We start from the raw sequence: 13453 nt of genomic DNA on the forward strand, positions 1-13453 counted from the left end.
ACAAAAAGTTGAAAAGCAGAAGCAGAGATACCATTGGTAGTGGATGAACACACATGAAAGAGAGGTAGGAGCCCTAAAATGAAGACAAAGTTCTGATTGGGTGAAGACAGGTGGAGGCCTTTCTGATGAGGAGGGCCTTGCTAGGCCCACCACACTAGCTGCTTCCTGATATGTGGGCAGATGTTTTCATTTTAAAAAAAATGTTTAATGTCTTTTATCTGGGTGAATAGTTGCTTCAGGTGTAAAAAAAGTGCCCACAGGTGTAAAAAAAGTGCCCACAGTTGTTTTGCTCTCAATTGGGTCTCTTCAGCATTTGTCAGACACCATGGTATGACCATCCTATGTCAGTCTTTAACTGTGGGGGTTGTCCAGTGGAATGTACCGACTAGTGGCTGTTATGGAGTACCAACAGCTACTTTAAAATGGTGCAGAGATTATGATAGATGTGGGCTGGGGGGGATCATCTGTGAGGCTTGGCAGATTTGACCTGAAAAATTGCCTTTAACATTTCTGAGGAACAGAACTTTACATTGTTCAGCCAATGTGGGGGTGACACTGTTTTCTGTATGATTCCCTGCTTGGGTATTGCTCAGCGCATGACTAGTGTTTGCCTTCTTTACTAGTACAACATAGCTGGGTTCTCACAGCTCAGCTGGCTTCCCCCACTGACAGGCTTTATAGACTTCTGAGATGAGTTTTGGGTTTGCACTTGTTCATCAATGCTGTATCTGGCTCACAATTGCTTTGCTTCTCTTTTTAGGAACTGGCTGCCTTGTCAAAGCAGTGGAGACGGCAGCAGAGCGTGAAGCATTCATCATCGGCAAGCCCAACCGCTACATCTTTGAGTGTGTGGGCAAGGAGTTCAATATCGATCCTGCTCGCACCATCATGGTCGGCGACCGCTTGGACACAGACATCCTCATGGGCAACAACTGCGGCTTGACAACTCTTCTGACCCTCACAGGGGTCTCCACCCTAGAAGAAGTAAAAGGTCACTTAGAGAGTGATTGTCCTGAGCGGAGAAACCTAGTCCCCGATTACTATGTTGATAGCATAGCCGACCTTCTCCCCACCCTCCAGGATTAAAAAAGGGAAGTTTTCCAGCTTTAAAAATGTATCTTCTACCCACCCCCTTACCCTCAGTGGCTCGAGGCTGGTAGTATCACCTCGATTACTGCAATGCACATGATTGCTGCTTGCAACTTCAGAGACTTTTAGTGTGTAAGTTAGAATTCAAGGTCTCTGTTTACAAATTCCTTTAAAATGCACTTTGGAAAAAAGAGGGAAGTGTGTTGTGTTGGTTAGCTTTCAGATGTTGTGAAGCATTAAGTATGTCTTTAAACAACCACAGTGTTAATGGCATCAGGGTAGAGTCTTGCTCAGCTGGGTTAAAGGGATCGGGCAGGCTTCTCTTAAAACTTTTCACTGTGGTTCTTTGTGGAAACTATATCCTCGTATGTGGGAAATTCAGGGAAATGAGCAGTAGGAGGGCAATTGCTCTTTTCTGACCTGTAGAACTTGACTTTTAGCTTGGTTTTGATGCTTACTCAGGTCCTGGTTTTAGGCAGCCTGCTTCAGATGTGATTCCAGGAAATAGAAAATCACTTGTGTGTTCAATACTTTTGTTGTTACGCCTTTCCACACAGCCATTTGCACTCGCTTCAATATGCAAAACATGAAAGATGCTGTCGTGTTTCATTTATTCCTCTAAGATAGTAGGGGTGTGTGTATGTGTGTATAAATATATATATAGTGATGTGAAGAACAGATGTCTATTTTTAAAGTGAATTATAATATATCAAAAATAGAATTTATTGTTCAGGAGAAATATCAATAGATTTCTAAAAGATCTTGCTTGTGTTCTTCAGTACATACCACAGCAATACCTGCCCAGTCTGCAAGATGAAGCACCATTTTAAGTAAGGATCATTTGAGGATTCCCAAATTGTGCTAATGGTTGAATTACACATGCAAAGTTACAAAAATGCCACAGTCACATGAAGGTCTTGCTACAAGTTGTAGTAGTTAATGATCCCAAGCATAAATTGTACCATCTGCGGCATCCTCTAGCATAAATAGGTGCCATTTTGCTTTTAAGCCATTTTAAAGTCAGTGCTGATGAAGCAACTACAGTAACTTGCCCTGTGCTTCCTATTAAAATCTTAATAGTGGGTTGTTCAGAGGACATTGGAAGTCCTTTGCAGATCCACCTTGACACCAGTTGTCTGCTGAAAATGGGTGTTCAAGCCATTTTGTTTTGCTGTTTTGTAGGAAACATGATTAAATGCACTCTTGAAGTGTCTGCCTAGTTTTGTCCTTGTGACACTAAATGCCAAATTGTGTAATAACAGCTCAAGAAATCAGATTTGGAAATGTAAGGATAAAAGCAGCACTCACTTTGGGTAAACAACAGATGATGCTTGTTTGCTTTCATTTTCCAAACATTGCCCAAATATCTCTGACAATATTGTGTGCAGATTATGCTTCCTGTATCACAGACACTTGAAACTTGCATGAACTTGCCACTTTTTGATGCAGCAATAATTGTGTTGTCCACCGTGAAATATATTTTGTATTTATAAATATTATAGGATCAGCATTGATACATACCTAGAAGTGCTAAAGATACACAATAACACACCCCCACCCAGCAAGGTGCCCTTTATAATCTGTATCTCAATAGAATTTTTTTCTTCTTAGACTTGCTGAACTGATTTGTAAGCCTAAAGGTTGTTCTCCGTCTTCGATGATGATGCAAACTGTTTCTTTCTTTCTGTTTGGACTGACTTGAAAATAACATGATGTCCTTTTGCTAGGACTTGTGCTTATGCAAATCTGGGGAGATTGAGGAATTGTTCCATATATGATAAATGTTGTTTAGAAACCTGTCAACAACTGCTCAGACTTACTAGCCATGCAGTAGAGCCTTTCACCACTTTTCACTCTTTCTTCCCTTGTTGTGAAACTGTGCTGGTGAAAGACCAACCAGTCTGTGTAAAAGCATCGGGGGAAATTCAGTCCTGTTCTTGAGTCATATTAAACAATAAGTCTCTCTCTTTTTTCTTTGTGTTGTCACTTTTTAATTCTGCATGCTATGAACCTCACTCATGTTCATCAAAAATAATATGCAAAATAAACCTTTTACCCTGGTTTTTTTTACTGTAATTCACATTACCTCCATAAGGTTTCATTTGAATTGTCTGTAGCGTCATGATCGAATGTGGAAGAGACCTGCTTGAGAGCTAAATTGTGCAATGTTATAAATATCCAGTAGACACCAGTGGGAATAAGATTTTTCTTTTATTTAAATTGGCTGTGTGTTCTTTCCTGTTTCAAATTAATAGTTTGAATTTTTGGTTCCTAATGTAAGGTTAGTGAGAATTGTTTTTTGGTAAAATGAGACTAGCAATCCTATATAAATTTATGTAGAAATAAGTCCTACTGTTATCAGGGGAGTTTATTGTTTACAGTTGCAGCCTTAATCTCCCTTTTTAGAACTCCGTACCTTCTTTGCACATACAGACTAGGCTCAAAAATAATGGCCAATTGTGGTTTATCCATCAGGTCTGAGCTCCCAGTACGTTTTTGAGCACAATTCAAAGTGTTGGTGCTGATCTTTAAAGCCCTAAACGGCCTCGGTCCAGTATACCTGAAGGAGCGTCTCCACCTCCATCGCTCTGCCCGGACACTGAGGTCCAGTGCCGAGGGCCTTCTGGCGGTTCCCTCGCTGCGAGAAGCCAAGTTACAGGGAAGCAGGCAGAGGGCCTTCTTGGTAGTGGCACCCGCCCTGTGGAACGCCCTCCCACCAGATGTCAAAAAGAAAAATAACTACCAGACTTTTAGAGGACATCTGAAGGCAGCCCTGTTTAGGGAGGCTTTTAATGTTTAATCGGTTATTTTATTTTTCTGTTGGAAGCCGCCCAGAGTGGCTAGGGAAACCCAGCCAGATGGGCGGGGTATAAATAATAAATTATTATTATTATTATTATTATTATTATTATTATTATGCCTGTCACATCATCCTTGGAGGTTTTGGATTTCTGAAAAATTTTGGATTCAAAATTAGTGTCCTATTGCAATAGAGATCTAATTTAGCATGTTTTTACTTATTTTTAGTGAAAATAAATCTCCAGATGTTTTGTGCTACAACTTCCATCAGTTCCAGCCAGCACATTCCTCAAAGAATTCACCACCCTGAGCCGGTATTTGGCTACATATCACAAAGTTGATTACTGGTTTGCTTTTAGCTATTTAGAGGCATGAAAGGGCTGTTTAGCCACAGCTGAGCAGGAGCAGAATGGGTGTTCTGAGGAAATGGTGCCAGAGGAAAATGTGCCCAGCCTTAACCTTGGGCCATGAAATGCACGAGTGTGTGTGTTAATTATGAGAATGAGCATGTCGGCATGAAAGCATTTTTCTTCTGGCCCCCACCCCTTTTTCTAATGGGCCTCAAGCAAACACCGCAGGACAGTGGTATGATCTTTTGCCAGAAGAAATAGCTTGGAAGCAAAAGATGGCAGGTGCTTCATAAGACGATGATGACAAGCTGTCATCATAGCCTTGCCCCAAATGATCTTGGGGCAAGCTCACTGTGGAAATAGCCAAGGCTTCAGGGCATTTCATTGGACTGTGAAACAAAGTAAACTGGGCCAGTGTGGTGAGCTTCTCCACTGACTCTACAAGTAGAGGTTCTTTCTATGGGCCTTTGGATTCTTTATTCCTGTTCTCCACCTATCATAGGTATGCGCCCACTTTGCTACTTGCTTTTACTGACAGGGAGAATCAGCCATTCTCTCCTCCTCCCTCCCAGGAGTCTGGTGCAACTTGAAAACTGTCAGCACCTGAAAGTGCCTCATTTGAATGTGTGCTACCTCTGCTCACACTCCCATCTTAAAACTTGACCAGCTGCAGACAAGCATGGCTTGAGAGAAACAACATTTTTTCTCTCTCCCCACCTTCTGCAAAAAAAACCAGAAGGTTTTTTTGATCATTCTCGGTGTCAATGACCATGCTGCCATCTTAAAATGGAACGATCCAGTTTCCCAAATTGTTGAAATCGCAAAGTTGCCTCCTACTTCCTCTTCAGAGTCCTCAAAAAGACCCATTTGCTTGATATGCAATACTAAAATAGATTTGTATTTGATAATCACATCAAGTAACCTTTTCCTGTTTCTGACCATGTTAATTCAGGAGAGTCGTGGTTCTATGCGCTGCAGAGGTTCGGAAGGTGACGGGTCTGAATGGCAGGTTCTCTCCAGGAGCAGATGTCTCAGACCTCTGGGCAGGCTGGCACTCTTCTCTACTTGTTTTCACTTCCTTCCCTCCCCTCACCCCAAATGAGAGAGATGTCTGGCCCATACCAAGGGCGGCTGCCAGAATGCAAAGGTCTCACACAAAGCCCCCAATTGTGTTCCCCATGAATGTGTTAGCTGTCTCACAAGGAAGGACAGTGAAAGCATCACCATGCCCAGGACAGCATCTTTCTGCAGCCTCTGTTCCCTCCCACCATTTAGAGCATCTAACGTTTCACCACCACGTGGCTCCTTCTCCAAGTCAAGGTGCCAGGGTGGGCAGCAAAAAGGGGCATGTTCTCGGGTTTCAAACCGGATTCTGAGGGATTTGATAATGCACAAGCTCTATACTGTCAGAAGGTAGAGTCAGAGGAGCAAAGAGGGCATCGAGAATGGAGGAACAGACTGTGGCCCACATCACCCCCTGTCCAGTAAGTACCCTGCCGCCTTTTTCCCCCCCACAACCCAGCACCTGCTACTCCTTGGCAGCAGTAAATGTCCCTTAATGGGTTCCTGATCTGTTTCTCTTGGGATTTTTCCTTTTAAAGGAGTGGAGTAACACACAGGAAAACTTGCAAATGGATTGCGTCCCACATTATTGGGACACCTGGAGTTCTCAACTGGGAGTTCTCAACTGGGCGTCTTGGGATCAGGGTAGAAGTGAGAGATACAGGTTGAGAAAGGGAATTAAGAGAATGCTCTGATCCAAATCCTTTCATTGCCCCAGGACAGGGGTACCCGCTGTGATGTTCTCGAGATGTTGGGCCCCCACTTCCCATCAGCCCCAGCCAGCAATACCAATAGTCTAAGGTAGTGTGATTTGTGGTCCCACGACATCGCAAGGGCGCCATGTCGGCTATTCCTACTCCAGGACTATTGATGCAGATCTTGGTGTTCCTGGAGATTGAAGGTACTCCGTATGCCAGGATGATCAAACTTGCTGAAATCTTTCATAATCTTAGGGGACTTATATAAGTTATAGGAAGTCTTACCATCAACATTAAACTAATACTTTTTGTCAGGCAGGTGCCCTCCAGATGTATTGGACTATAAGCCCCAGCCAGCACAGGTCCAAAACATCAAAGCTACAGGGTTGGGGAAGACTGTTTTATACTTTGTGTAGGCAATATTCTGAATCTCTTGCATTGGGCAAAGTACAGTATTAAACATTTTAGTTTAAAAGCCTGCCTAAATATTTTGTGCTGCAATCCTTTACTTCGGAGTAAAGTGAGACCTGTTTTTGAGCAACAGTGAGACCTGTTTTTGAGCAAGCCTGCATAGGATTGCTGTCTTAATTTCAGTTCTGTGCACTAAATATTTTAAATCAAGCCAGACTTCTCCAAAAACTGATAACTACACTGCTTGAGATCCCTATGCTTTTTAGAGTAACAACTTGAACACCAAAGTAATACAAAGAATTAGATATCAAGGGAAGGAAAAGAGGAAGATGTACAATCCATGGAATCCCTGTGGATCATGACAAAAAACATTTTGAATACCTTGTATTACCTATCTTTACATAGTCCACAGCTTTAGGAAAACCATGGCTCACTCATCCAGCAATGGGATGAGAATGAGTTAATTTCCATGTCATCAAAACATTAATAATAATAATTTATTATTAATTACCTGTCCTTAGGTTCCAGGGCAGGTTACTACCATATAAACTGGGTAGGCAAGCCCTAAGCTGGCTTATATCGCATAACTATACCTTCTGTATCCATCAAGTACATCCATGTTTGCATTTATGTCATGCCATTTTATTGTACTTCATTTTCTTGAGCAGAATAGGAAAGGGTTGGAGTCCTTCAAATGAGGTTTGTATGTGGTGTTCCCCACTAATACTTTTGATGTTCAACTTGTTGGCTTCTGTTTGACTGATGGGCTTATCTTGGCTCTTAGGAGAGAGCCTTGCCGGCAGAATCCAAAAGCCCTTCCAGGACATTCTGGGTTGTTCTTTCTGTCATTTTAATCTGTGGAAGTATCTGCATTGCTGTGGCAGCAACTCTCAGCTTCGCAAAAACATCTCCCAAGGTAAGGAGATTCCCTTACCCTGGGAACGCAATACTCTGTTCACCATCCCATTTTGCCTGCAGGAGTGGCTGAAACTGTTCATCAGTCATCAGCAAAATAAGGTTGCAGTCCTCTATACCAGCATTCCCCAACAGTGCAGCCAGCCAGCCCACTCCATCACCCCACTGATGCTTTGGACTACAACTCCCATGAGCTGCTTACAGCTGGAGGGTGCCAGGTTGGGAGAAGGCTGTTCAGCATGCTGGCCCGGGAGTATGTCCCATTGAACTCAATTGGACTTGATTTATTAGATTTGTTTATTGCTTTATATTACTACTACTGGAAAGCTCTTTATCTGTATCCCCATCCCTGTATTCTTGCAATGATTTATGTACAAACAAGTATGTGTTGCACATGAGAGAGCATTTTCTTTTATCTGCCCTGTGCGTTGCATCAGCAACATGTTCTTCTGTTTTGAAAAAAAGTGCATTACTCCTGCCATCTCCCTTCTTGCACCAGTTGTGATTTTGCAAGCCTCCTTGCAAACACTCCATTAAGGCATCTGTTTTCTAAGCTGAAGAGCTGAAAGACATAAGTCTTCCTCTTTCTGGCTGTTGCCAGACGCACGCACCCAAGAAAAGAACCAGGGAGGGGAGCGCACAGAATCTTGCTGCAGCCGATAGCCCAGGCAGTTTCTCCCCACCCCCACCCCCCATCCAGGCTTAACACTGCATATCTTCATAGCCTCTTTTGCAGGTTGTCCGGTTAAACTTCCAGAACCGACCAGGGTCCCGGATGAACCAGTCGGCTTTCATGAACAAGTCCAAGAACACAGTTACTTATTGCATAACTTCCCCAAGTAACCAAACAACGTCAGTCTTGTTTGACAACAAGAATGTGAGTGTCCTGGTGGTTCCTGCCTTTCCAAATTGTGAGGAAGGGGATGGGGGAAGGGTGCACAATGCTGAAAAGTTGCAGGTGCAGCCACAAAGCCCACCTAAGCCGTGAAGCTTAGTATTGGAAGTCAAAACTTCCAGTTCAGGAAGGATGTGGCTTCCAGATCAGAAACCTCTGCATCTTTCTGCGCAAATAAAACACACTGGAGCAACTCTTGGAGCCTGTGGCTGAGAGAAGTTCAGGGGGGAAAAACAACTATGAGAATGTATTGCGGGGGTGGCTAATTCACAGCCCTTCAGGTGATGCTGGGCCACAGCACCCATCATCTCTGCCCACTGGCCATGCTGGGACTGGGAGACCAGCATCTCTCAAGGGCCACATATTAGCTCCCCCAAGTGCATAGGTTGGTGCTACAGGAGGCAGAGAAGACAGGACTATGTTTACTTAGTGGATCAAGCAACCTGCCAACAAACAAAACAGGCTTATCTGGTTTCTTCTGTTCAGGGCTACGTCTGCTACAAGCCCTCAGAGCAGAACAATTGCTACCTGAGGATGATGGATGACCGAGACCGAGACACTGTCCAGATGTCCTTCAACCTGTCAGAACACAGGGTAAGCACAGAATGCTGAAGCAGCCTCTGTAGAATCCAGATTCCCTATAGTCTATTGTCTATTTTCTTAGTTTAAATGAATTTTGAAGAAGCATCACCTGGAAAGCCAGGAATATTTCATCTCCCACAAGAGGTGGTGAAGGACAATAACTTAGAAGGCTTTAAAAGGGAAATTATTCATTCCCTTTAGGATGCATCTTAATCAGGAGTGCCTAACCTGTGGCCCTCCAGATCTTCCTGGACTCCAGTTTCTATCATCATCCCTGACCGTTGGCCAGCCATTGAATCTGGAAACCCAACAGCAACGGGAGGGCCACAGGTTATAGAACTGTAGATTTCAAAGGGACCCCTTGAGTCATTTAGCCCAACCCCTGCAATGCAGGAATCCTTCCTACAGCTGTCTCTGGGTGGGTTCAAAACACCAACCTTCTGGTCAACAGCAAAATGTCTTTGTTGGGCATTCAGAACATAAGATGACACTTCTGGATGAGGCTAGTGGCCTATCTAGTCCAGCATCCTGTTCTCACACTGGCCAACTAGATGTCCCTTCCAGCAGCTCATTTTCAGAAGTGTTGCTGCTTCTGAGTATGGAATCAGAGCATAGCCATTGTGACTAGTAGCCATGGATTGCCTTTTCCTCCTCCCTGAATGTGTCCAATCTTCTTTTAAGGCCATCCATGTTAGTGGCCATCATTGTTTCCTGTGGGCGTGAGTTCCGTAGGTAACTATGAGCTGCATGAAGAAGAGCTGTCCTTCACTTTATCCTTCCTGAATCTTCCAACATTCAGCTTCAATGGATGCCAATGAGTTCTAGTGTTATGAGAGAGGGAGAAAAATTATTCTCTCTCTGCCTTCTTAGCCAAGATGAGTGGGTTACTCCTATCCATTTCCTTTAAGGAAAAGGAAAAGGAGACGAAAATGTAACATAGTGGTGGGTGAGGGGGCCAGAGACTAGGAGAGGAAACCCTCTTTCCAGCTCGTGGGCAATTGCAGTAAGCCAAGGAAACAAAGGTGCTTTTGTCAGGGATTCCACAGCAGCATAAGTCTGAGTAATGATGCATAAGAGTCCTCCAGACAAAATGTTAATGGCTTCAGGTGAGGGGCGAGGGCAGAGGTTTGATTTCGGAAAGACAGAGGCCCCTGTTCTGCCAGGAACATCAGGACAAAGCTCAGTGGGGTTGGTTTACCACTCTCCCCACCACTTCCATTTAGCAGGGAGGCAGCGCTCGTGGCCAGCTCTGCCAAAGCTCCCCCAGAACTTTGGAAGAAAGTAAATGGGGAGGAATGTGAGACACCAGGCAACCTTGTTAATGAAAGACTGTTTTGAAAAGGTCTGGTTCCCATATGTCAGCTGTGTAAACAGAAGTGAAGTTGGGGACCTTGGGGTGAAGGGCAGGAAATAAATCTTTAAAATGTACAATTTCTTCATGCAGCACGTAGTTAAACTATAGAACTCACTCCCACAGGAGGCAGCGACTCTGCCACCAACCTGGATGACTTTAAAAGAGAATTAGACAATACCATGGAGGAAGGGGCTATCAATTATGCTCTGCTTCCACAGTTGGAGACAGCAATGCTTCTGAATACTAGTTGCTGGAAACCACAGGAGGGGAGAGAGCTCTCGTGTTTGGATCCTGCTGGCTGCAGATCTCCTATAGGGCCATCTAGTTGGCTACTGTGAAAACAGGATGCTGAATTAGATGGGCCATTGTTCTAATCTAGCAGTCCCTTGTTGTAATAATAAGACTGTTAACGTCAGACTTCCAGCCCCTCACACTTACTAAAGGAGAGGTTATTATGCCATGGATAGCTGAAGGTGATGATTCAGTCACTTGCCACTTTTCTTTCTCATATGTCTTATGGATGGATGCATGCAATGCTCTGCATGTTTTGTTGCAGTTGAACAATGCCATTTTATTATAAGATCAATAAAATATTTACCTTTTTTTTTAAAAAAGGACAGGTCAGTGTGGCCTGGGGCAATGGCATGACTGCAATCCCCAGTCCCCGACCCCTTGGCAGAACTAGATGCTGGTGTTCATCTGTCTGCAGCAGCCTTCTCAAAGCTGGTGCCCTCCAAACAACAACAACAATGTACTCTGCACACCTGACTGGGTTTCCCCAGCCAGTTTTACACTACAACTGCCAACATCCCCGGCAAGCACTGCCATGATATGAGCTGTAGTCCAAAACTTTTGCAGGGCACCAGCTGGAGTGAAGGTTGGCTTATACCAGCATCTCTTCACTGCTTCCTTTTGATGGTCACCAATGAAGGATTAAGGAATGCAGAGCCCTGACACTTGGTGCTTCTTATTCCTGCCAAGGTGGATCAGCTGCCGCTTCCCAACGACAGGACCCAGTACTACCGTGAGTTCCTGGGGATCGTGCCAGGGAGGCAGGTGCGACCAGAAGAGGCAGGGGAGGCTGTCAGGTCCCTGTGTGGGCAGGCGCCCATCTACTGGGTCAAGAAGAAAGACGGTGAGTGGGCTGCTGGACCCCAGCCCCAAACAGACACAGCCAGCTGGGGAAGGGTCATCGTAGCTCAGTGGTAGGGCATCTGCCTTGCATGCAGGAGGTCCCAGGTTCAATTGCCAGTGGCATCTCTAAGTCTGGGAAACCCTGGACAGCGGCTGCCAGTCAGTGTAAAGAATACTGAGCTTCATGGACTAAAGGTATGACTGTGTAAGGCAGAATCTCGCAGCATGTTGTGAGGATTTAATAAAGAGGAGGAAGAGGCATGTAAACCACCTCAAGGGAAAGGTGGGATAACAATATAATTAATTCAAAAACTCCTGCCTCTCAGCATGCCCCTATATCAGCTAGGGTAAATACAAATAATCCCAAACCAGGTTGTATTCTGAGGACCATGTAGAAAGGTGGACAACAACAGGTATCCAATTAAGAGCTTTCAGGCTTGCATTCATTCTGCTGAGCAGAGTTCCAGTCCCTTAGCTGGGGTGTCTCCCACTGTCTTAAGATCTCAGAGGTAGGGAGACACCCCTTCTGGAACACTGGAGCCTTTTGCAGGTGTCTTCTTGGATGGGAGATGTATAGCAGCAGAGCCTGAAAGCTGCTTCTTGAAATTTAAATATGCAAAATTATTGAAAGTGGGTGGTTGCCTTTTTCCAGATTCTGCAAGTTGCGTTAATAAGCGGCCTCCCCCCCCCAAAAAAAAATCATTTTAATAGTACTATAAATGCTCCGCATTTGGATGTCGTCCATGAACCAACCGTGCCCGCCGCACACCTGTTCTACTTCTAGGTCCTCCAAAGCAGCGGCTCATCTACCTGTGCATTGACATCTGCTTTCCGAACAACATCTGTGTCTCCATCTGCTTCTACTACCTTCCCGAATGAATGACCTGGACCACCCTCTGCACCTCTGCTCTTCTCTACTTGAACACAAAGGCGAGGCTACGCTGTCTGCCAAGCCCACGTTGCAATTCAGGGCTCTGGATTGGGCAAGAAGGGCTACAGGAACCTTCCCCAACCTGGTGCTCTTTGGGTGCTTTGGACTACAATTCCCTATCAGCACAGTTGTGCTTCCTGGGTCTGATGGGCTTGTAGTCCAACAGCATCTGAAGGGCACCAGGTTGAGGAAGCTTGAACTACAGTGGCACACAGTCAAGATGGCAGTATATACATATATGTGTGTGTATATACTGTATGTATATGTACACTCCTGCTTTATTTACAAAGAGTGTTGCCCTTTCAGCTATAAGCCTGTAAATAATTTTCTGTGGGGAGAAAAAACTGCGTGGTGTAGATCCAGTTAAAAATCCGAGTCAAGCAAACATTTTGTAAAACAAAGTATTTTTTAAGAAAAACAACAAACCACCCATTTTAAGGAGCTACCCTGGTGTGTGTGCATGTGTGAAAATAATTAAAAGCACAAAATATGAGGAAATGAGCAGCTTGAGATGTGTGTTAATAGCAGCAAGGGAGAGAGAGAAGAGAGGAACCAAGAACTCCTGTGTCGTCCCCCACCCCAGGCCGAAAAACCTGCTTGCACTTCTCCAAGCACAATTCCCTGCTGGGAGGCCCTTTTCAGTCCTTTTTTTCAGTTCTGTGGACCGGGATGGCAGTGATACACTGCTTGGCTAGCTCCATTACTCAACCAGCCTTCCTCAAGCTGGTGCTCTCCAGCTTTTTTGGACTACAACTCGACGTCAGCCATAGATGCCATTGCCATAGGGTGCTGGAGCTGATGAGAGTTGTAGTCCAAAACAGCTCAATAGCACCAGCTGGGGAAAGGCTGCCTTAAATCATCTGCTAATTAATAAAGGCACTTCGGAGCCCAGAACAGGGTGCAGCCCCCCAACTCTGGGGAGAAGCCATTGCTCACTCTCCCCACGCCTGGCTACAGCATTGAATGTCAGGCCTAACTGCATTTTTACTTGCAACTTGATTCAGTTAGAAAACACAGAGAGTTTTTTCCTCGCTCTACCATAATGCTGTCCCACCCCACCCCGGATTGTCTAATGATGCTAATGTTGGAAAATTCAGGAGGGACAGAAGAAAGTTCCAGCTGAACTATGGGAATTCGCTCCCACAAGATGCAGTGATGGCTACTGACCTGGATGGCTTTGAGAGAAGTCTACTCTAGACAATTCATGGAGGATGAAAAGGGTTATCAATAACT

At 44.7% G+C, this 13453-nt stretch overlaps 2 protein-coding genes across 2 annotated transcripts in view; both read left to right on the top strand.

Moving 5' to 3' along the window:
* Nucleotides 1-3152, top strand: part of PGP (phosphoglycolate phosphatase) — a 5741-nt gene extending 2589 nt beyond the window's left edge. The window contains exon 2 of the mRNA XM_035131151.3: nt 761-3152. Coding sequence (XP_034987042.1) covers nt 761-1086 — 326 coding nt within the window. The 3' untranslated portion in view covers nt 1087-3152. The remainder of the gene's footprint in view (nt 1-760) is intronic.
* A 932-nt stretch (nt 3153-4084) lies between these two features.
* BRICD5 (BRICHOS domain containing 5) lies at nt 4085-12709 on the top strand. Its single transcript, XM_035131152.3, has 7 exons — nt 4085-4202; nt 5191-5722; nt 7194-7325; nt 8049-8201; nt 8706-8813; nt 11137-11290; nt 12074-12709. The coding sequence occupies exons 2-7, from the start codon at nt 5684-5686 to the stop codon at nt 12166-12168; spliced, it is 681 nt and encodes a 226-aa protein (XP_034987043.2). The 5' UTR covers nt 4085-4202; nt 5191-5683; the 3' UTR covers nt 12169-12709.
* The last annotated feature ends 744 nt before the right edge of the window (nt 12710-13453 follow it).

This window comes from Zootoca vivipara, chromosome 13, assembly GCF_965207765.1.
Source record: "Zootoca vivipara chromosome 13, rZooViv2.hap1.1, whole genome shotgun sequence".
Lineage (NCBI taxonomy): Eukaryota > Metazoa > Chordata > Lepidosauria > Squamata > Lacertidae > Zootoca > Zootoca vivipara.

Coding starts and splice junctions, on each gene's coding strand:
- BRICD5 (XM_035131152.3), top strand. CDS start 5,684: ATGGAGGAACAGACTGTGGCCCACATCACCCCCTGTCCA. Junction 5,723..7,193: donor CCCACATCACCCCCTGTCCA/GTAAGTACCCTG, acceptor CTTGGCTCTTAG/GAGAGAGCCTTGCCGGCAGA. Junction 7,326..8,048: donor TCGCAAAAACATCTCCCAAG/GTAAGGAGATTC, acceptor ATATCTTCATAG/CCTCTTTTGCAGGTTGTCCG.